Source organism: Drosophila ananassae, chromosome 2L (genome assembly GCF_017639315.1).
Source record: "Drosophila ananassae strain 14024-0371.13 chromosome 2L, ASM1763931v2, whole genome shotgun sequence".
Taxonomy (NCBI): Eukaryota; Metazoa; Arthropoda; class Insecta; order Diptera; family Drosophilidae; genus Drosophila; species Drosophila ananassae.
Genome location: NC_057927.1, coordinates 7,546,262 through 7,568,206, shown reverse-complemented (window position 1 = coordinate 7,568,206; position 21,945 = coordinate 7,546,262). Strand labels below are relative to the sequence as shown.

At 44.5% G+C, this 21,945-nt stretch overlaps 3 protein-coding genes across 22 annotated transcripts in view; 1 reads left to right on the top strand and 2 right to left on the bottom strand.

Annotated features, from left to right (window-relative positions):
• LOC6499845 (collagen alpha chain CG42342) overlaps positions 1-9,971 on the top strand; it is a 65,702-nt gene extending 55,731 nt beyond the window's left edge. For 5 of the 20 annotated variants that reach the window (XM_032450483.2, XM_032450474.2, XM_032450471.2 and 2 more), the window contains 9 exons: positions 3,569-3,931; positions 4,060-4,128; positions 4,197-4,292; positions 4,358-4,402; positions 4,464-4,526; positions 7,683-7,709; positions 7,789-7,842; positions 8,083-8,280; positions 8,721-9,971. In XM_032450483.2, coding sequence (XP_032306374.1) covers positions 3,569-3,931; positions 4,060-4,128; positions 4,197-4,292; positions 4,358-4,402; positions 4,464-4,526; positions 7,683-7,709; positions 7,789-7,842; positions 8,083-8,280; positions 8,721-8,888 — 1,083 coding nt within the window. In that variant the 3' untranslated portion in view covers positions 8,889-9,971. Of the gene's footprint in view, positions 1-3,568; positions 3,932-4,059; positions 4,129-4,196; positions 4,293-4,357; positions 4,403-4,463; positions 4,527-4,695; positions 6,416-7,682; positions 7,710-7,788; positions 7,843-8,082; positions 8,281-8,720 lie in introns of those variants that run through there. The other 15 variants (XM_032450494.2, XM_032450488.2, XM_032450484.2 and 12 more) reach the window with 7 other exon arrangements.
• A 416-nt stretch (positions 9,972-10,387) lies between these two features.
• On the bottom strand, positions 10,388-11,006 carry LOC6500717 (putative peptidyl-tRNA hydrolase PTRHD1). Its single transcript, XM_001953748.4, has 2 exons — positions 10,721-11,006; positions 10,388-10,666 (listed from the first exon to the last, which is right to left on the bottom strand). The coding sequence occupies exons 1-2, from the start codon at positions 10,904-10,906 to the stop codon at positions 10,493-10,495; spliced, it is 360 nt and encodes a 119-aa protein (XP_001953784.1). The 5' UTR covers positions 10,907-11,006; the 3' UTR covers positions 10,388-10,492.
• A 647-nt stretch (positions 11,007-11,653) lies between these two features.
• Positions 11,654-20,920, bottom strand: LOC6500716 (calexcitin-1). Its single transcript, XM_001953747.4, has 5 exons — positions 20,794-20,920; positions 16,082-16,226; positions 14,814-14,866; positions 14,384-14,503; positions 11,654-12,500 (listed from the first exon to the last, which is right to left on the bottom strand). Exons 2-5 carry the CDS (start codon positions 16,137-16,139, stop codon positions 12,177-12,179), a joined length of 555 nt encoding a protein of 184 aa, XP_001953783.1. The 5' UTR covers positions 16,140-16,226; positions 20,794-20,920; the 3' UTR covers positions 11,654-12,176.
• Between the last annotated feature and the right edge of the window lie 1,025 nt (positions 20,921-21,945).

Here is a 21,945-nt window from a genome sequence, read left to right as displayed (position 1 = left end):
TGAAGTGCCGGGATCTTGGCTGAGCGTGTATTTGTATGGGTATCTCTGTATGTGTGTGTGTGTATGGGTATAAGCGTACGCGTGTGAGCCGGAAACGGGCTGCAAAACTTTCACCTCCAGCGGTTCGGTGCGCTTTTTTTGTGTCCAAGTCCTCTCCTCGTTGTTGTTATGACCGGAGAAAAATATGAAATTTCAAAAGAGGAAACCTGCCGGGAAAAATGAAAAATTGTGAAAAATATGCGCATACGCTAGTGCGGAGGGGGACTCCTGGGGGTCACATGCTGTACTTGAGGGCAAATGGCGCTTCTCCTTTATGGTTCGCTTCTCTTTTTCGCACCCACCAGTGACATCCGCCAAAGGTCGCGTCGAGATCAAAATGATTTTCAATTTAACGCGTTTACGTGCGTCCATTTGTCTGTGGCCCTCTGACTCCGGGTCTCCGGTTCTCCGGCTATCAGGCTATCCGGCACTCCAGCTGGCAGCTTTAAATGGAAATTACGCCGGACGCATACCGAAAACATCAGACGGACGGACGGACAGACGGTGGGGCAATTAATTAACAATTACATTCAAAAGGATGAGGTGGGGCACTAAAACATCAAAAGGAAAAAAACAGGAAAAACAACACGATTGGGAAAATTTCATTTGCTTCGTCACTTGTGCGTTAAATTGAAAGGCGTTTGTGCAAATATTTTCAATATTTACGCATAATTTAAGAGACAGTCCTCACAGTGTGGTAGGGGCACTGGCTGGGGGTAGGTGGCCCTGGTTGGGGCTGGGAAAGTGGGTAGGACTATGTTTGGATACATTGAAAATTAAATTCAACCCGAGGCGTTCGCTCGCACAAATATTGATACATTCTAATGGATTTCCTTCCACACACACACACCGACAGTCACACACGCCCCTGAAACTGCTACACCCACGCAATCTGATTGGGATTTAGGCTGCCGAAAAGGCAGAGCCAGAATCGGTTTCTTTTATTTTGGATTCTCAATTCTGGATCCTGGGCGTTTTTTTTTTTTTTTTCTTCTATCGTAGTTAGGCAGCTGCGCCAACAATCGTCCTTGCGAGCCTTACAAACATTTGCCCAATTCACTTGCTCGCTCGCATCTGTAACTGTATCTTTTATTTATGTTATTTATCGTATCTTCCGACTGCCACTGTCGCTGCTGCCACTGCCACTGCTACTGCTTGGCTTTAAAAGCCTTTAAACCTTTTTAAGGCCGTCTTTTTTTGTTGCGTTGTTTGGTTTGCGTTTGTTTATCAACTTTCTGGGACGAGGATGCAGGCGGGCAGGCATGTGGGCACTAAGCCCTCAAAGTGTCCTTTAATTACAGCAGAAGGCAAACGTTAGGCACTCGGCTTTAATTCAAATCGCTTTAATTGCTCTACAAATGGCCACCGGGAAGAATTCCCCATTGCGCATTAGGAACAATGGGGGAAAAGTTCGCAACAAAGCGCCCACCGAGCCACCGAGCCAGGATACTTCTTCCTTCCACACATCCGCACAAAGAAGCATGTGTGTGTATTGGCAGACACCTGCCCAGGAGCCCCATGCAGATGAGCAGAAAAAGAAAGAAAACCCGAAGAGGTAAAAAGTTGAAATTGGGAAGTGCATTTGTGGCAAGCCAGGACTTGGGGCTTCAGCCTCTGTGCCGTATTCCGTATGCCGTAATCCTTTCGGTTGTCTTTTGTCCTTCACATATGCCAAGCCACATCCTGTCCGTATAAGTGTGCGTTAAGCGCTTACATTGTTATCCTTTCCGCCGATGCTGTTGTGCTTATTGTTGCTGCTGTTGCCGGGTTTTAATAACTGTAAGTACGCCACTTCCTGTGACAACGGGATGGAACGGAACGGGCCGGGGCACAAAGTAGAAGTAAATGTAATTGTTGCACATGCCTGGGCATGCCGCAAGGAAATTACAGCAGCGCCCAACGCCTTCTGCCCCCTGTTCCTGCCACTCGCTCCACACAGATATTGCCAGAGTCTCAGTTGCAGGAGGAGTCACAACAGTCACAGGATCAATTGCATTGCATAATAATCGAGTACAACACACACTCCCACCGCATCGAAAGGTCCAAACGGATGCGTGAAATCCGATTCTCTCTGTCTTAGTCCTGGACTCTGGTCGTCCTGGGAGCAGTTCTTGCATTTAATTCCAGCAAGGACTCGGCTTTAATGCTCCGGCATGTATTCCCAGCTCGATTTGCCAGAATGCGATTGAATATTTTCCACTCCACGTGGAATCTCTTGATTCGAGTGTCCCTATTCACTTGAGCCACATGTGTAAATGGCTTTTCCTATTTTCCTTTATTTTCCCCAGTCCTTGCTAAGCTCCTAAGGCATGTTGTTGTTTTTGTTATGAAGCCTGATTGCTGTTGTTGTTGGCATTGCAACGCAGTCTTTGTTTTTTGCCCCACCGGAGTTGGCTTTTATGTCGTTCAACATTTGCCTAATAGAGGGTTTTTGTTTTGACTTTGGCTGCACTGCGGTCCAAAGGACTTGGAGCCAACATACCCGCCCAGACATTTTAGGTAATCATCGAGAGGACTGGGGAATAAATCGCTATAATTAAATTACAACATTTTTTAAAAAGGTACACACTTAGACCTCTGCTTAAAATTGGGATTTGAAAGAAATATTCTTAAATTTTGAAATTTCTTTTTAAGTTACTATTCCTAGAACAACTTTTCTCTCATTTTAAGCTACTATAATCGTATTTCAAAGCTTTTAGCCTTGGCACTTCAGCCATGGAATTCAGCCATGTTTGCCCATTTAAAACCCATCGAAAGTTTAGAGTTTATGTGGTTTGGAGCTCCTTGTTGTGAGAGCCCAGGAAATTTGCCTCAAAGCTCGCACATTAACCCGCCAAAAAAATGAAGGAAAAAACAATTAATTGTCTTTCGCTATGCACTCACCCACTTGTACACACACACACACACGTTCGCACACAATGGCAAGGACCAAAGAGCACCCACACACATAAAGGATACACACCCATAGGGGTACATGTGTAGGGGAAGAGGAGTACTCGCACTGGCACTCGAAGCACGTAGAGAAGTCGCTGTCGTTGACTTGACTTTATTTTCGACTCTGGCACTCTCCTCCGCACAAAAGTGCCACGGTCTATGGTTCGGTTTTAAAGATTTTCTATGCAGCCATTGTCTCAACTGGGGGGCGGAGTGGGTGGAATCGGGAGGCATGGTGGCATGGTGGCATGGCGGCGTGATGGGTCTGGTGGGTGCGTGGATGCTCCAACTTGCACTTAACACAATTTCGTGGCACACAAAAGACTTTCGCTGCGGCACACGGCACACGGCCGCATCCCAAGCCACCACCAGAACATGCCGCATCCCCCCCCCAAGCCTGCCCAACCCACTCCCGTGGGTGAACTTTTTCTTTTTGTGCGCCGCTTTTGTTTTGCCCCATCAAAGCGTGTGGAACAAGCGCGTGCAACGCCTCGGGCGGCGCTGCCACGTGGCATAAATTAATCTTCCCACTAAATTTGCCATCTCCATTTCTCCATCCATCTCTCCGCAACCCTTCTGCCGCAAATTTGCACAGATATTCGGACCGGGTGGAACCAAGTTGGACGAGGACTACGACGATCCGCCGGTTACTTTGCTGCGCGGACCGCCAGGACCTCCTGGCTTGGCTGGCAAGGATGGACGCGACGGTCGGGATGGCGCCAAGGGAGAGGCAGGCGAGCCGGGAGAACCCGGTTCGTTGGGTCCCCGTGGCCTGGACGGCCTGCCTGGAGAGCCGGGCATCGAAGGACCTCCCGGTCTGCCAGGATACCAGGGACCGCCTGGCGAGAAGGGCGATCGCGGAGACATTGGACCGCCGGGATTGATGGGTCCTCCAGGTCTGCCGGGCCCTCCTGGATACCCGGGAGTCAAGGGCGACAAAGGCGATCGCGGTGATTCGGTGAGTTCGTTTCCTTTTCTAATCCTTTTAGATTAGCTTCAATAAACAGTAAAAAAAGTCATCAATTCTTAAATGTTTCCTCATTAAACCTCTTATCTAACCTAACCATAACGTTGAAATCCTTTTAGTACCGCAAGATGCGACGTCGCCAGGATGACGGCATGTCCGATGCCCCGCACATGCCCACCATTGAATACGTAAGCCACCCTGAATGACCCACCACCGTGCGGCCGTTTAACCCTCAACTGACGTTAATTTCTTGCAGTTATACGGCCCCCCAGGACCACCGGGACCCATGGGCCCGCCCGGACACAATGGGCTCCAAGGCGAGCGCGGTCTAGACGGACGCAAGGGCGATCCGGTAAGAGTCCTGCTCTGATAACTCATATATAACCAAATCCTAATGCCGGGGAATCTGTTTTTCAGGGTGAAAAGGGCCACAAGGGCGATCAGGGACCCATGGGGCTGCCGGTAAGTGCGAAATCACGGAGTGAATTTTTTTTCCCGTAACTCTAATCAATTGTAATTGCAGGGCCCCATGGGCATGAGGGGTGAATCGGGTCCGTCGGGACCCGCGGGAAAGGCTGGCATTCCGGTAAGTCATACTTTTTGAGTTGATACTGGAAACTTTCATTATGTTTGGCTTTTAATTTGTGGAAATTAATTTATAACCTACTTGTGGCTTTGGTTGCTTTCGTTACTTAACCCAAAACTGGCTAACCTAATGGAGTGTTTTCGTCTCTCTTTCTTTCTACTTGGAACAGGTGTGGGGCGACTACTAATACCACTAGTTAACAGTGCAGCCAGTCTGCAGTCAGTAATAACCAGCACTCATAGCGCCAAAGTCTCAGTGAAATGCGACTAAAAAAAAATAAATGCCATACACACGCACACCACATTCACACTCACACCCACACCCACACTCACAAAAAAAAAAACACCCATTCGAAGAAAGGAAAACAAATTTAATCAAAGCAAAACAAATGTTCAAAGTTAGGAAGCCGCGCAACGCTTGTCAAATGTGCTCAGTTATATATATGTTATATATATCTATATGTATACTGCAGTGGAATATACATATGTATATCAATTTGTACAAACTCGCACCCATGTACAGAGAATCAAATACGAAATAGCAGCATGTCAGTAGCTCAGAAACGAGAGTAAGCAAATCAATTAATTGCAAACGAACTGCTCCCCTCCAGCCCGCACGAAATAAAGAATTAATATTCATATCATTTAAAATGCCCCCAAGACTCAAACAAGTATTTATGTATACAAACAAGTAATGCAAACAAACATATGTCTACACCAAGCGTATTTACAAACATCAATCAATTGAATCAACTAACAAACTTTGAACCTACCCCAGTACACTCCACCTACCCACTCACCCAACTACCCCCACACACCCCACAATTGCAGAGAAGAAAACCAACTACAAATATGCAATGCAAATATTTTAATTGCATTTCATTCGCCGCTCGTTGCTCTCTGTGCGAAGCAATTGCAGCAGGAGCAGAAAAGCCGCTTCGAAATGCATAAATCATACGCACCGTGGTACGTGAAAGTTGCCACACTTTCCCAGTCAGTCTGCGGCCCGTTGCGAATTGCGAATTGTGATTTCGGTTTTGGTTTTGGTTTTCAAGTGCCTCCATGCGGGTGCTATTGACTAATTGGTAGATTACGCCGGAACCGAGCTGCAATCATTGCCAATTTGCCGAAAGTGACTTAATTACAACGCAATCAGATTATCCTTGACTGCCAACACAGACGAGGATGAAGAAGGCACTTCTTATTCTTTATTCTGCTCCTGCTGCCCCGTCTTAGCATTGTCTTAGGTGCCGTCCAAGGGCTTTGTCTGAATTTTCGAATAGTACTCGTTCCCGTTCAAACAAAGCATAATTGCCAAAGCTTCAATGTGAAACAGAAAAGCCAAGAGCAGAAAAACACAAAAACCATAAAAATAATAAGAATATACAAAGTAAAACATAAATACCTACACTGTATTGGATTAAGAAATTGTGCTAATTAAATGAAATTTAAAGAATTGTAAGATATTTTGATCTCTTGATGTTCACGCATGCATAATGCAATTATATCTTAAAGTTGCAGATAGTGTCATTATTTATACTCGAATATATCACTAACAGAACAAAAGAGCTATCCAAACCAATTGTGCATATTTTCCAAAGTAAAACAATAACTTCCATAGAACGCAGACAGCAATGTTAGTTAGGCTAAAGTTGAATTCTGTAGGAGATAGGGTTGCTGTACTTTCCCAATTTGAATCGAAATCTAAAATCGAGAATCGTAAATCGGGAGTGACAATGCAAAATATCAACAACAATAAATACATAATCTTACCACGAGTATGTATCCTATTGGTTTCATGGACATCTCAAACAAAGTAATACTAACAACTCTATTTATACAAAAACGAAACGAAGCATAAATTAACATTTGGCGAGTATCTGGCGCGTTTTCAATTTCAATACGGCGCAAAAGGCGCAAAGGACAAATAAAACAGGCCGAAAATCAAACATAATCAATGCAAATGAAATAATGCCATGGAAATATGATAATAAAAGTATATACTGCCCCATGCGACAGTTTCAGCATCTACGATGCGGGCCGTAAAAATTCAAATGGGAATTATTGAATATGCAAATGAGAAATGAAAATGGAAATGGGAATGGAAGTGTTTGCAGCTTTAAAACTTACTCGTACAGCAAACGGCATCGAAAATCACAAAGAATATGTCAATTTGTTTTCAATTAGATGTGTCTCGTTGTTGTAATAATCCCCAGAATGGAAACCAGAATATACAAACAATTTGCATGTCAATTTTCGTTTAATCCACTGAATGTCAGTGGAGCGCCCATCCTTCTATCCTACGTGTACATACGCAAATAATGAAAAAAAAAACAGAAGAAACTTAATCGCTATGAATTAATAATTTTTCTAGCACTTTACGACCTCTCAACGTGTTTACTTAGCGACTTGCTCCTTAAATTCTTACTCTGTACTCTCTAGATTCCTTCACTTACTAACTACGAACCAGTACTAACTCTCGAACCATTTTCTCTCGAACCATAGGCTAGAATAATGAATTGTGTTTATGCGATTGAAAAATATTATTAACCTATAAATACCTATAATTAAAGAGAACGTAAAAAAGGTAAAACCCTTAATAAGCCGCTAACAATAATTGTAAGTGTAAATTTGTTAATTAACCAAAAAAAAAAAAACATAAAAACGAGAAACGTTCGCAAACGAAAAGTAAACCTTAAATTATATATACAAATAAAAATATATATATATTTACGTGTATTTATGTCTATATACGTGCATATACTAAATGTCGATGTGCGAGTGCATTATGCCATCACAAATACGAATATAATATTTTTATCTGTGCTGCCCCGTGCATTCCAAATGTATAATTTCGAATAAAATAAAAACGAATGCAGTTCTGATAATTGTTTGCCAGAGCATGTGCAAATAGAAATGGTAAACATGGCAGATATGCAGACGACGACCGAATTGTAAAGTGGCTAAATGAAACTAACATAATTTTCGTATTAATTATGCATTTTCAATAAAGTGATGGTTTTTTACTAAACAAACAGCAAATTGCATTTGAAGCGTCCTTCGCGGGGCACTTAATTTTCATATTTGAGGCAGGAGCCACACTTCCCACCGCTCTACTAACCACACGCTTTTCCCACTTTCTCTCTCCACGCAACAGGGTCCGCCGGGCTTGGATGGCATGAAGGTACATATTTTCCCGCAACACTCACCGGATCCCGATGGCAGTGCCACACTAACCGATCTGTTTGCTTCTTTATTCGCAGGGCGCCCAGGGCGAGACGGGACACAAGGGAGAGCGCGGCGATCCGGGTCTGCCGGTAGGTAGCCCCACAGCATTCCCACCTTTGTCGTAGAACAGTTGACACCTTTGTAAATCATGTGGTTGCTAATAATATGTGTATTTTCTCTCTCCTCTTTTACGATTGTTTTTACCTCTGTTTGCATGCGAATCTATATATGTTGGCGTCGTATTCCTACCTCTGCACCTCTATTTTTGAAACCCCTTTTCATCCCCCGACCCCCACTTGCACCCCCCCAATCCCCGTTGAAACACACAGGGCACTGATGGCATTCCCGGGCAGGAGGGGCCCCGCGGGGAACAGGGCTCCAGAGGGGACGCCGGACCCCCCGGCAAGCGGGGCCGCAAAGGAGATCGAGGCGACAAGGGCGAGCAGGGCGTGCCCGGGCTGGACGCCCCCTGCCCCCTGGGCGCCGATGGGTTACCGCTGCCCGGCTGCGGATGGCGGCCGCCAAAGGTTAGCATGTGACATACGTTTTCCACTAAAAGCCTTCCCATTCTCACCTGTGCACAGAAAAATAAGACTGCTAAGAAAAGGGGACTGGTTCTGTTCCCCAAATTCTATTCCAAAAGTAGTTCTCCAATGCTTCTAATATTTTATTGAATAATTAAAACCATTAAATCGCTTTTTATTTATTTAAGATATAAGTTAATGTTTAATTAGCCCCAAACCTACACAAGTATTTTTTTTCTGTGCACTCTGAAATTGGCTAACGGAAAGTTGATCATTGGCAATATGCATGCGCCTCTATGGCCCTTAGGCTAGTATCCTGTTGTTGTCCAAGTTGGTTAACTAACTTTTGCTTTTGCACTCACACACACATACACACTAACACACTGGCAATAACGCTACCACACACACTCCAACAAACACCCACGTAACACACCCAAAAACAGGAGCCAATCATCTCAACGCCCGTGCACAAGGACTATTTGCCTGATGTTACGCAGCCGGAAAGCAACGCCAGCGATTACGAGGCCGAGGAGGAGGAGGAGGACGAGCAGGCGGAGGATAATGAAAACGAATATGATGAATATCAGGATAATTTGCATAACAATGAGTGAAAAGGAAACAGGCAGCCAACCCAGCAAATGGCAAACACAAACACACAAAAACAAACAGACCGGTTCCAAGACACTAAGAACCTCTCACACACGCATACCCTAGCACTTGAGTCCGCCATTACACCCACGCTCACGCTCACTCTCACCCTCACACTGACACTGGCACTGGCACACACACAGACACACCGACACGGGCGACTAGTTAAGCATTTCCGATTTCCGCTGGCAGCTCTGGCTCTGTTTCGCTCTGTTGACATTTGCAATTAGCGTTAACAAATGCCAAGTGGCTCGGCTGCTGCTCCTAACGGTTCACCACAGTAGATCCTATTAGCATTCTCCATTTCTGTCTTTGTCTGTCACTGTAACCCGCTCTTACTTTCCCCCTCACCCACACTCACATATACACTCACACCAACACGCAAATATTATATTAGCTTAGCTCGGTGATGGATCCTGCTTCTGGTTTTCGCACTATTTCAACACTCTTTTCTCATCCAACATCCATCTCCGGAACTTCTGTCTCGCCCCTCGCAGGAAAACTGGCAGGCCTGGCTCAAGGACGAGCTAAATGCGCTGCAACATCCGCGCACAAAAAACTAATTGCCGACGCCCCAAACTCCGCGACTGCAAGGAGGTGGGCGTGGTCGTGGCCCCGCAATATCCAGACGAATATAAGCGCTTTGGTTTTAATCTTAGTAACTTGTTATTGTTAAACGTAGACATCGAACGGCATCACGGGCAAATGCCACCCAAATGAGGAACATTTATGTATACCCCTCCGAAATCTCACCTACATGCATCGCTTAGAAAGAGAGACACGCTACCATTAACTTTGTATAATCCACCAGATCCTATGTCTGTATTTGCATCTGTGCCAAATTGCTCCAGGTTGCCAAGAATGGGCGATTTCAGCAACCTTTAATTTTAGTTTTATTTTACCTATTTCTTTATATATATTGTACCTATCACAGCTACGTCTAAAATTTCTATAATCATAAGCAGATAAAACGAAAAGAACCCCAACTATTTTTTATGACAAAACTATTTAAAAGAAAACTTAAAAATAAATGTCAAGAAAATGTAGCGTTGCGTTTTTCTCAATGGGTTTTTTAAATTGGCGCTAAAAACATAGCATACTTTTTTGGTACATTTCAAACATGACTATATGCTATATGCCAGGATGTTGCTGCGTTGGAACGAGCGTTGATTTACATCAGTTGCTAGCCATTGATGCTTGAGCCTGAAGATGCGTCCGGAAGCATTGATAGACCTTCCCCAGGGAAGAGCAAGGTCAGGACAGTTTCTTATCAGTCTGATTCCATTTCAAAAGCCAATCCGAAATTTACTTAAGATGAGGTAAAAAATTATAACCACTCTTATATGTATTTTTTTTTTATAACGTAGTATCCTATATCTTCCTTTATGGAGTTCTCTTGGTTCTTTCTTACGGCAATTGTTGAAACCTTCTTGCTTTGTAGAGACCAAGCAATAGGCATTTATTCATTGCATTATTTTTATTCATAGGCATTTATTCATCGCTGAAACAGCCAACCCGGATAATCGCTTTCAGCTTTTCATGATTTGATAGTTATCCTCGTATCATACTACGCCTTCAGGAGTTTGAAGTTCTTCACATATTTGTGAACTGTGTCCTTTACATAGGGCTTCAAGGCAATGCAGGTGGGAATATTTTCCGGCTGCTCAATCCACAATTTGTGCTTGATCTCGTTTTCCTTCAATTTTTCGCTTAGCTTGACCAGAGCCGCCTCATCTTTGGCCTGTATATGAAGAGTATATAATAGAGTTATGCTGTTAAACGGGAAGCTACTCACCTCCAGAACCACTTTATGCATGTTGTCCAGGTCGTTCAGGTACTCCACGGTGTCGGAGTCGCCGGCATTCAAATGCATCACAGCAGTTGCTGCATGGCAGCATTGCGCAATTACTGCCCCCATTGGCCAATTGAGTGCAGATCGTAAGTCGCTCCGTACCACAATATATTGAACAATATTGCTCATATTTACAGAAATAATTTATTTACTAAAACGTCCACTCAATTCCAACACGTTTCTTATTTACATTAGGGATGGTTGATGTTGACGGCAAATATCGTATACTTATTAATCGTGTGTTTTGCAACACTGCCGTCATTCCTTATGGTTTGTGTCTTCGGTATTCCTATAAAGCTGCTATAAAGGTAGTTTGGTTTTGAAGTATGCTATGCTTTTGGCGCCAATTTAAAAATAAAAACCTAAAACTACATAAATATGGATTTTCAGCGATTCGGGTCTATTCAAAAAGCTATATTTTTATAAACAGATATCCGATTCTCAATTAGGATAGCTTTAAACATCCTGGGAACAGTTCCCCATCGATCCGCATACATCTTCCCACAAAGGTTTCGATAAATTTTTGGCCTTTTTCCAAGGCTATTTATTTATTAACAGACATCGAATTTTCAAACAAATTTTGAATTTTAGTAGAATTTATAATAATAATTGTAACATAAACAATTTAATGTCCGTAATCATTTGATTAATCGTCCTAAATGTCGTGTAATGTCGCAGGAGGTTCAAAGTGCTGCCAGGCACATCCGTTTTAACTCCTCCATTTCGTCCTTAATTTTCTGAAATTGGTCTGAAACTGTTGATTGTATCGCACTTGATGCACTGGTCCCGCCGTCTGCCATTTTCAGAGCCAACCACACCCCGTCCATATTCATAAATCAATCTAATCGCACGCAAAAGAACAAGGCCAGCAACAAGTTCGTGTTGATATTTTGATTTTATTATTGTAATTTCTTGGAACACTTTACATTTACATTTAAATTTATACGCCATAGATGCGAGACGATAAACGACGACTACACACACATAAACATTTTGACAGTTTAATTGATTTAATTTCGGCCCACATTTTGAAAGGGATCTGGGCGAGATCCTACCTCGTAATTGATATCATTTCTAAGATATAGTTCGTAGTTCGTAAAGGTACAGAGATGTCGTATTTAGCTCTGTTAGGGTCGTAGCATTGGTATAGAAAATATAAATAGGTTACAGGACAGGTATATCTACTAAATTAAGACATTGAATTGGGCAAACTTGAGATTCTTGGAGAGAAAACAACACTCAACTAACAACGACGGAGCATCAAATTGGCGGAGGCTCGATATCTGAATTCCATCCTGCCATCGATAATATATTTAATTTTTTTATGTTAATTTAATAATAATTTCACTGGTTGCATTCATTGGTTTTGGCTGCTGTCCTATTTACTTTCTTCTTGCTCTTAGAATGTGGTCTTGCCAAAAATGAAATTGCCTGGCGCATTCACGTCCTCGGCGGCAAAGTACTCCTTCCACAAGGCGGCGAACTGCTCCCGGGTGACATCCGTCTGGCCCTGGGCCATCTTCCCAAAGGCCTCCTCACACTCCGCCTTCTCTACTCCGTAGCTGGAGCACACCAGGGTAAACTCGGTCACGTCAATCCCGCCGTCGTGAGAAGCGTCCTCCAGGTCGAACATAAAGTTCATATAGGCATTCTGCCAGTCCATCACGCTGCTGGGGTCCTTGGCATAGGCGTCCCACATGTTGCACCACTCATCGACGCTGACCTACACAAGGAAACAAAAATTGTTACTTAAATAATACTTAATTCTGAAATACAAGATTCTCTAGCTTTCAAGTATCTTGTATAATTTACGCCTTTAAGATTTAAAGAAAAAATTTAGAAAGGGTGACCTAAAAACAAGCCCCTATAGTAGTACTTCATATTTTGTGAATTTTTACGTGTGTAATGGCCATAATGGAAGACGGGTCGAGATTACGGGTTAGCAGGCTTATGCCCAGATTTATGCAGTCCGCCCCATGCTGAAAAGACCATTAGCTGGTAGCGCCGAAGGCGGAGACTCCCCATAAAACATCCCCCGCCCGTTATGGTCGTTTGGCGGTATAATTTATGTCCGTGCCTCTATCTAGCGATGCGTTATTAACATTTTCAGCTTTCGGTCAATACAGAAACAGGGGCAATTACCGCAACATCGACAACAATCGCCGACGCCTTGACCAACTTGGCTGACCGCCTTCGATGCAGTCCAGCAGCGTCCAGTACAGACCCCGTCCATTAATCGAGGGCAGCCGTTACGTTTTGGCATGTTTTAATACGGCCATAAATAAGTGCGTGGGTTGTGTCTGACTAGAACTACTTGTAATGCCAATTGGCATCCGAAGGACCACCCTCCGAAAAATCGAGAACGAACTCTAAACAGCAATTCGAACTAACTGCATATTTTTATGTTTATGGCCGCAAGTGTCGGGCTCTGGGACAGACATGACCCAGCGGGTCGTGGCCCAGATCCTTGACCCTGAATGGAATTGAGATGCGTGGACTGCCCAATTGTCCGGTTGCAGTCCTTGGACGACTTCTTTTTCCAGCTAATTGGAGGCCGTGTCACGGCACGTGCTCCGACTTGGTTGTTTCCGAAAGTGAACAATAAATCTTAAGCTTGCTCCGACAAAAGCAACGTTCCAAGCCCCAACAATAGTCAGACTTTGGCATATTTTGGCAGCAAACTCCGTCAAGTTCCTTTGGAACTTGGCCAGTGGCCAGAACTTTTGTGGCTTTCCTGCTTTACCTCATCGAGTGTATGAATGTAGTTGGGCGGAAAATGCGCCCGTAAACCGAAAAGAGTGGCCCCTAGCCCGTAACCCTAAAACGCGGCCATAGAATTAAGCCGAGATTTTGTTGGTCTGACATTTCAATTTCGGCTCGCTTTGTATCGCATTGTTGCGGGTTTTGTTGGTCGCAGCAGTTGATATTGAACCCCGATGCGGGTAGGGGGAGTGTGGAGAGTAAAAGGGATTATAATTTAATTTGCTGCACTGGCTGGTGGTGCGATTATCCGAAGGACTTCCACAGGACTTGCAGTCTGAGTGAGTCTATGACAAAGTTTGTCTTTTTGTAATGAGACGTTGCCAGTGCAGAAGGCCTAGAAAACGAAGTGGGAAGCCCCGGAATTCGGTCGGAATTCGGATTTCTCGAATAATTCACAATTCAATTTCCGCCTGCTGCAGCGGCAGGGAATTTGTTTACCCCTCGGCATTCCGCACCAATAAAGAGGGAAATTTATGAACGAATTTTTCTTCCGTTTTTTGCGTTTGCCAGCGCCACCGAAGGACATTGTAATGTGCTTGTGTGTGAGTGAGTGAGTGTGAATATGAGCGTTGGCTGTGATTGTGATTGTGATTGTGGGTGTCCTGCACACTTGTCAGCTGTGCCATCACAATGGCTTCGAAGCACTACTTTTGGCACTGACAATGAAGCCAACCGTTTCAGATTCAGATTCAGTTGGGCAACAAAAAACCTGGGCACTTGACAGCCCGTTGCCCTTTTTTTGGTTCAAATTTACAACTCGACATGGTGGCGGAGGGTATGTAGGGGAATGCAGGAATGTCGCTGTGAGATATAGATGGTTATATAGTTGGGCGTCCAACTCACCTGCCCGTCGTTATCCTTGTCGGCCTTCGATCGCAGGCCAGTCCAGATTGCCATCATCACGTCGTAGGTCTCCTTGTTCTTCGGCGTGTCCTTCGCCCAGCCGCGCAGCTTGCAAACGCGCTACAAAAAGTTGAAACAATAACAGTCAGCACATACCTATACCTCGACACGAGGGCAGCAAATTGAGTTATCATTTTGACTCGATTGCCAAGGGAAAACTGCATGCAAATCACCAAAAAACATTTCCAGCATTTGAGCACTGTTTTTGTTTTCACTACTGTTGGTTGCCAGTTGCTGTAAGTGCTGCATATTTATTGGTGGCACTGACAGCATTTTTCGCTGGCAACTCGCTTTTTTCAAAATATATCAACATATATATACATTCAAATTTTTCGGTGCTGCAGCGCTGCAGCGCTTCCGCTCCACTTACCTCGATGGCCAGCTCGAAGTCCTTAACGTCGATTTCGCCGCTTTGGTTCACATCTGTTGCCACACGCATTATAGTAGTTGTTGTGTTTGTTGTTGGTTTCGGTTTTCGGGCCAATTGAGAGCGGCGCAGTCAGCGTAAATTGCATGTTTTTGTCCCGCATTGTTTGCATTGGTCAGTTCGGGCCAGAAACCAAAAAGCAAAACCCGAAAAACAGGCGAAAAGACGGAAAAGAGCGATGAACAATGTGAGCAGGCTAAACGGATTTCGTGGCAAGCTGGGACCTAGTTCCGGTCGACGCCGACCGACTCCAACATCAACAAAAATTCAACGGCCTAACGGGATGCCCACCCCCCTGGGGCACCATCAGACCCCTCTGAACACCACCAAAAAACACTTGGCTTTCGGCCATGCGGGCGTGTCATTATCATTTGCAACGGTGTGCAAACGGCCACTTCAGTGCCAGTGTCAAGTGCTTGGCGCTTGCGTTTTATGACATTCTTTTTTCCGGGTATGCTCTTTTGTTATTGCCTGACCAGCTGCCGTCAAAATACGGGCAAAGAGCCAACTCAAAGGACAAGGAGGTGGTAGGATGAGCTAGGAAACCATGCAGCCCGGCAGCCCGGCAGCCCAGGCAACCGCACCGGTGAATTAGTCATAATTGAAAAGCACTTAACCTTTGCACACAGAGCGTTCGAGCGCACTCCTCGAAAACTTTTCTTCGGCGGCATTCTCATTTGCATTTCCAGTGCGTGTTGTTTTAATTCAATTTTAAATTGCCAAGTTTTATTTGACTTCGTAGCACAGTGACATTGGCAGGGGCATTAAACATGCAACGGAAAATGCTCGACGAATTTAAGTGGATTTCGAGCACTTGGCATATTACGTATACGCGATGAAAGCCGCTTGTCTGCACACCGCAGATGGAGATTAAGTCGAGAGCGAAGCTGCATGCTAATAACCATGGCACACTTTATGACTGTGTGGTGGAAACCTATCTGCCCAATACTCTGGGGAGGCATCTGTAAATTTGTTAAATCCTTTCTGAAGAACTTTCGGACCAATCGGGTGCAATCTAATCAAAGTTTTCACAGCTCGCCCCCCAGCACTCCAGAAAAATGAGCCACAAAAACGCAATTCCCTGCCAATAACTCAGATGCAGACCATAAAATCGACAGCTCGTGCAGCGTTTGTCTTTAGCAACTTCTCTTTCGCAGGACCATCCATCATTTTCCACTGGCCAGTATAGCCAGTGAAGGATAAATACTCACCGAAGAACACATTGAACAGGAAGAGCAGCTTCTTTTTGCGGAAATCGGAGATCGACATTGTTGTGTTGTTTTTCTTTATTTCGGGGCGTTTTCCTTATTGTGGTTTTATTGGCTCTCCGCTGGCACGCTGAACGGAAATGGGGAACTGCAATGACAACACAATACATAAAAGCGAAATACACAATTACACAGGGACCCTGACACACAGGAGGAGAGGGCGTGAGGGCATGGATTCCATGGCATGGCAAATAGTATGAACGAACAAAAAAAGGACAAATGAAGTGTATTCCGAAACGATACTGCTTTTAAATTTAAAGCTCCTCAATTAGGGGTTGTGCAGCTGCCTCGTAAAAATAACAGTCAAGGAAACCGAAACCAACAAAACTACAAAAGCTGACAAAACTAGCTGCTTCAGCTAGGCCAGGAGCAACAGAAGCGGGGAATCGGATCGGGCTTGCTCTAGTTGACTGGCTTAGTTTATGCCAGCTAATTCAGGCAAAGGAAATAAAACAAGACTAAGGATGTCTGAGGATGCGAAAAGTAGGGGCTGCCCGTAATGCAAATGCATCCCGGAGGAAAAAGGACGAAACAGAGGAGGAACGGTGGGCGGGGCCGAGTGGCAAGCTAAATGCGACACAAATGCAGGCACTGCCGCGCCCCTATCCGCCCTTTGGCTGTGTATATGCGTGGCTCATGGCTCATTTAACCTTCAATCAAAAGCTAGATGCAAGGCAGGGCCATGTGCTAAATTAGACAGAACGATGCATACATTGTGGAATGTATCTTGGCAGTAGCAGCAGTAGCAGCAGCAGCAGCAGCGCCCTAAACAGGGCCCAAACATCAAAAGACTTGACTAGGCCATTGCCAGCCATCGCTGAAAGCCTTCGTGTTTGCTAACTGCCGCCCAGCGACCCCATCAAAATTACTACTTTTGTGCAAAGTATTCCAAGAGAAAACAAAAAATTGACGCTGCTTATGGGGGGATTTAAAAATTCACAAAATGAATATCAAGGTGGAACTAAAAAGAAAATATTCTGTAATATTCAAGGTGAAGGCAAGTTACTGTTTAAAGCATCAGAATCAGAAAGCTGTCTTCAAAAATTTGGGTAGATTAATTGGAAACTCTCTGATGTGGCATAATTTTTGTTATGGCAACACTTTGATGGTATTTTCATGAGATGTCGCTCCCAAATAGCCATCCCATAAGCAGCTTAAATATTTACTTTAGTTTATATTCGGGACGCCACATCCTTTTTGCCAACCTTATTGCACCCACACTCCCATTCCCACTCCCACCGGCTGCCATTTATTCAGCTCAGCTCGGAGCTCCGAGCGTCCAAGGTAGCCAAAGCATAATTTCACAACAGAGGGAAATTGCAGCAAGGAGATGTCAAGTGGAAAGTGGAATGCAATGGACATGACAACGGTAGCGAGCATACCATTGGCCAAGAAAACGCCGATGGCTGATGGAACCAGCGGCGGTAAAAGCAAAGCATGCGCCCGCCCAGCTTCCCGTTTTGGCTAAAATGCAGTTTGTCGGGGAAATTAAATTAAATGGAATATCTCCGAGTCGCCAATTGGATATGCTCGAGAGCGGCAAATTGAAAAAAGACAGTGTACATCAAATGCCGAGCCGAAGAAAGGCTTTTGGACAAGTGCAGGTAAGTGTGTTTACCTTTTCCCCGTGCTAATATTATTCCATTATTATTGCAGATGTTCAGCGCGAAGGTATGGGGCTTGTTAGTGCCTCTGCTGTCTTTCAGGGCTGGAGGAGACTAAGTATACAAGGAGAAAGTGCATTAAAGAGTGTCCTTCACAGGACTGCACGATAATAATGGCAATATGCAAATACTGAACGCCAAACATAATTGGATTAGGAAATGTTATTGATTAATCTTCTGAATAATAATTAGGAAAACAAAGCCATAAACTTTTGACATCTGGAATTAAATTTAATAATTGTTCCATTTAAATTAAATTCTACCGATTACCTTTACCAATTGGCAGAAACATCCCCACAATCAATTTCGTTTAAAATGTTCCGTCATTAAATTAATGTTGACAATTATTTTGTACGGATGTATGATTTGCCCGATTAATATTATTAATAATTTGGATTTTGCGTTAATGGCCCACAATGTGGCACTCGCTGTCAACTTCGTTTATCCTTTGAACACACACCTGGGGCAAAACATATAAATCGAACTGTCACAGTTCATTAATTTCCAACGTGCGCGTCAATTAAAATCAGGTGAAATCGGAGAGCGTGTGGAAAACGGAAAAAAATACATAAAAAACGAACGCTTATGTACAAAAAATAATCCACATATCCCGACTGGCTAACAGCCTGACAAAGGCTCACAAAAAGTGTGAAATTCAATTTGGCGCGCTTTTCATTTCCAATTTCGATTGCAGGTGCGACGGCTGCATTTACGTCCTGTAATGCCAGGAAATCTGTAATTTAAGCCAATGAATCGAAATCGCCTTTTATTGCCACTTGCTGTTGCGAGTGCAAGGGGAAATTGGAAGCTTTCCATATCTTATTACGACGAATTATATAATATTGCAATAAAGACGATAATCAGATAGTCGTTTAATCAGAAATCTAATATTTATTACTTAATATTATAATATTAATAATAAAATATATTGAATGAAATATTAACCGATCTGCTTAAAAGAAAAGATTCGAAAAAATATCACTCATACGCCCCAGTGTACAGCCACGGCACATGTATGAATGGTTCATTTCTCAACTGACACTTTCGAACGAAGCATATTTATTCACGGAATGAATAATTAAATAAGCAAGCAAATTGAATTCTTGGATGCAATTCGTTTCCCAGCTTTCGTTCGGAAAGCACATTACGCATACGCCGCGTGAGCCGCATGTCGCATGCCGCGACTGTTTGTGTTTGTGGCATGGCCATTTATCCCATCGTCGTCCCATTAATTACCAATACCCATGCGCCAGTGCATAAAAGCCACGCGTTGCCAGCCACAAGACTGCGTCGGCTTTTGTGGCACGAGCCAGCAGCCACATTAACCAGCAAACACCGAGCGCTCGTTAATTGGGTTCCGCTCGAGATCCATTTGGAAATTTAGTTCCGCTTTTGTCGCGTGGTGCCGCTCAACGAACTTCTAATAAAGTCAATATGGCTGGCTATAATGAGTTTCTTCTCTGGGAACAATAAATACCCATTCGGTGGAGTTATAAATTTCAATATGAAGACATCAACGCTTTAATTGCAATTTTAGTGGGCAGCGAGATGTGGAGCGGCTTGATTTGATTCCCCAATTTATTGGGCAATCAAATTAGGGAGCGCCCCTGCCACCGCCCCCGCCCCCTTTTTTCGGGTTCAATGGGTCGTTTATCAACACAATTTAATTTGCATAAACTCATTCCTCAAATTTTTTCTCTGTTGATTGTTTGGCTTGCAATGTGTTTATTATGCAAAATCCCAAGCGGGCCGGGGGGGCGGAGGACAAAAAATACTCATAAATTATGATAGAATAAAATTCATGGCTTTGGGATAGTTGACAGCTGGAGCACTGTGCTGAAAAGTATGCTGCATCCGGGCCTGGGCCTGGGCCTGGGCGGCACATGGGCGATTGATCGATTGGAAACTCAATTTGTGAGAAAATTGTAATTGTTTCGATTGCATCGGCATGCAAATCGGCAACGTAGGCCGCCTAGCTGAATATTTATTTCGTTAGCAGTTTTAAGTTGCTGTCAGCTGCAGCTTAATCCCCCAGCTGCCAGAGACCCAATCGCTTTCGCTTCATTTACATTCTCGATTCGAATTGGAGTCCGCCCCTCCCGAGTGGGTTTCCCGCTCCCCGACTTGTGTTTTTTTGCTCTTTCTTTCGGGGTGACAGTGGCACAGTTTTCAACCGTCGCTAATTACTTCTGCTCCGCCGTAAATTTGCCGAGCCAATTTAAAATAATAGACAATGCAAGTGGCGTCGTCGTTTGCTCTTTATCTGCTGATGCAGCTCGGGGAATTGTCCACTGGCCGGGTGTACCTTCTGCTTTTGTTGCATTGTCCGGCCGGGCTCGCAGTAATTTTGTGTAATTTGCATTAATTTACATTTAATTTGTGGCAGCAACCGCGGCCAAGGAGCAGACAATGCGCGGTAGCAGCCTAAGGCCACCGACGCATGCCTGGCCAAGCAACATGGAGCCCGCTGAAGGACGAGGATCCTTCGAACTGGCGGGGCTGTTTGTCTGAAACTTTTGCCACAAACTTGCGGCCGAAGAAGAGCGAACGCCTTCAATGAATTCATTATGCCAGCGAAAGGTGGAGAAGTAAGAATTTTCTTCCAGTTGTTAAATTGTCGAGGGTAGGGCCCCCCGCCCGTCATCACGGCTCCTTCACAAAGTATCTGCCCACTTGGCCGAGAGCTCGACTCAAGAAAAACTGGGCCTCTGGTTCCTGTTGAGCCTTTCCCTTACTTTTCCCTCACTTTTCCATCACCTGCCCACCCACTCTGCCTCTGGCACCTCTTGCTGTTCTTTTAAAACACTTGTGCTCGTTACTTTTGGCTTGTTCTTGAGTCCGCTTGTTCTTTTGTCGGTTTTTGAAATGTGTTTTTCAAAAATTGTGCGGCTGTATTTTCTTGTAACGGAAACTCTCAACACAAACACTCACACAGACACCACTACCACCACCACCACCACCACCAAACATAAACTGGCACGTTCACTTTACCGTTAGCTGTGACTTAACACTCTGGGTTCTGGGTTCTCAGATTTTGGGACTCCACTAGCTGCTGGGGGCTCGTGTGTTCGGCAACGCGGCTCGCCGTCTTTTGATGCTCGCTGGTACCGAGGCGGCGGCTTTTATACTCCACATCCGTGCCATCCGTCGCAGTCGGCGTCTGCGCCGGCGCCGACGTCGATGCCAGCGCCGTTGCAGGCAGAACTTTGTCTGGGTGCTCCGGGTGCTTTTTGTCATCGTTGGGCTTTATCTTATCGCCGTCGCTACTGTCTCTGCTGTCGGCTCTGCCGCTGCTGCTTAGGTCGCTGCTGCACATGTCAGTGTGTGTGTGTGTGTGTGTGTGGCGAGGTGTTCCATGGTGTGTGTGCAGTTTATTTTTTGGCCACCACGTGCACTGTTACGAGCCGAGGCTTCAGCTCCAGCTACAGCTACTGCTATAGCATCAGCATCAGCATGCGGCATATTTGGTCATGGGTTTGTTTTGGGATTTGACACTCGCAGAAAACTCCATGCTGAGCGTTCTTGTAAATTCCATTTTATTTCGGTAATTAAATGGAACTTCTTATCGGGTGGCCCAACAATGTAAGGCCAAAGGGGTCGAGGCGCCCAAAAGCAGACCGAGAAACGAGGAGGTGGAAGGGCAGGCGCCGGCTTTCATAGCTCTGTCACAAAATAGTTCCCTTGATTATACTAAATTCCAAGGAGCACTTTCAAAATTTAGCTTCTCAAGCCTGTGCAGACGTTTCTCAGGCAATTTGTCACTCAAAATTCTACTATGTGTACTACACTTTGATGTTAACACTCAATAGCTTCAGATTAGAATCGGATTTTATGTAGAAGATCCAAGTTATAAAGCTGTATTCAAGTCAAGCTTAGAAGTAGCCAAAAATTCAGTTTACAAAAATCATTGCCTACTTTGTGGCATCGGTCCAAGAAAATGCATTTCTTGCTGTGCACCACAACATAACAAATCAAAATGTGCAAATGTTCTGGACAAATTTTTAGCATAGCCTTGAGACACACACACAATAAACTTCAACACACACACACACTCACATCAGCGCGCTTAAGACAGCACTCACACACACACAGCACACAGCCATCCATAGGCTGGCTAAAGTTAATTTGGCCAAAAAGAAAGCG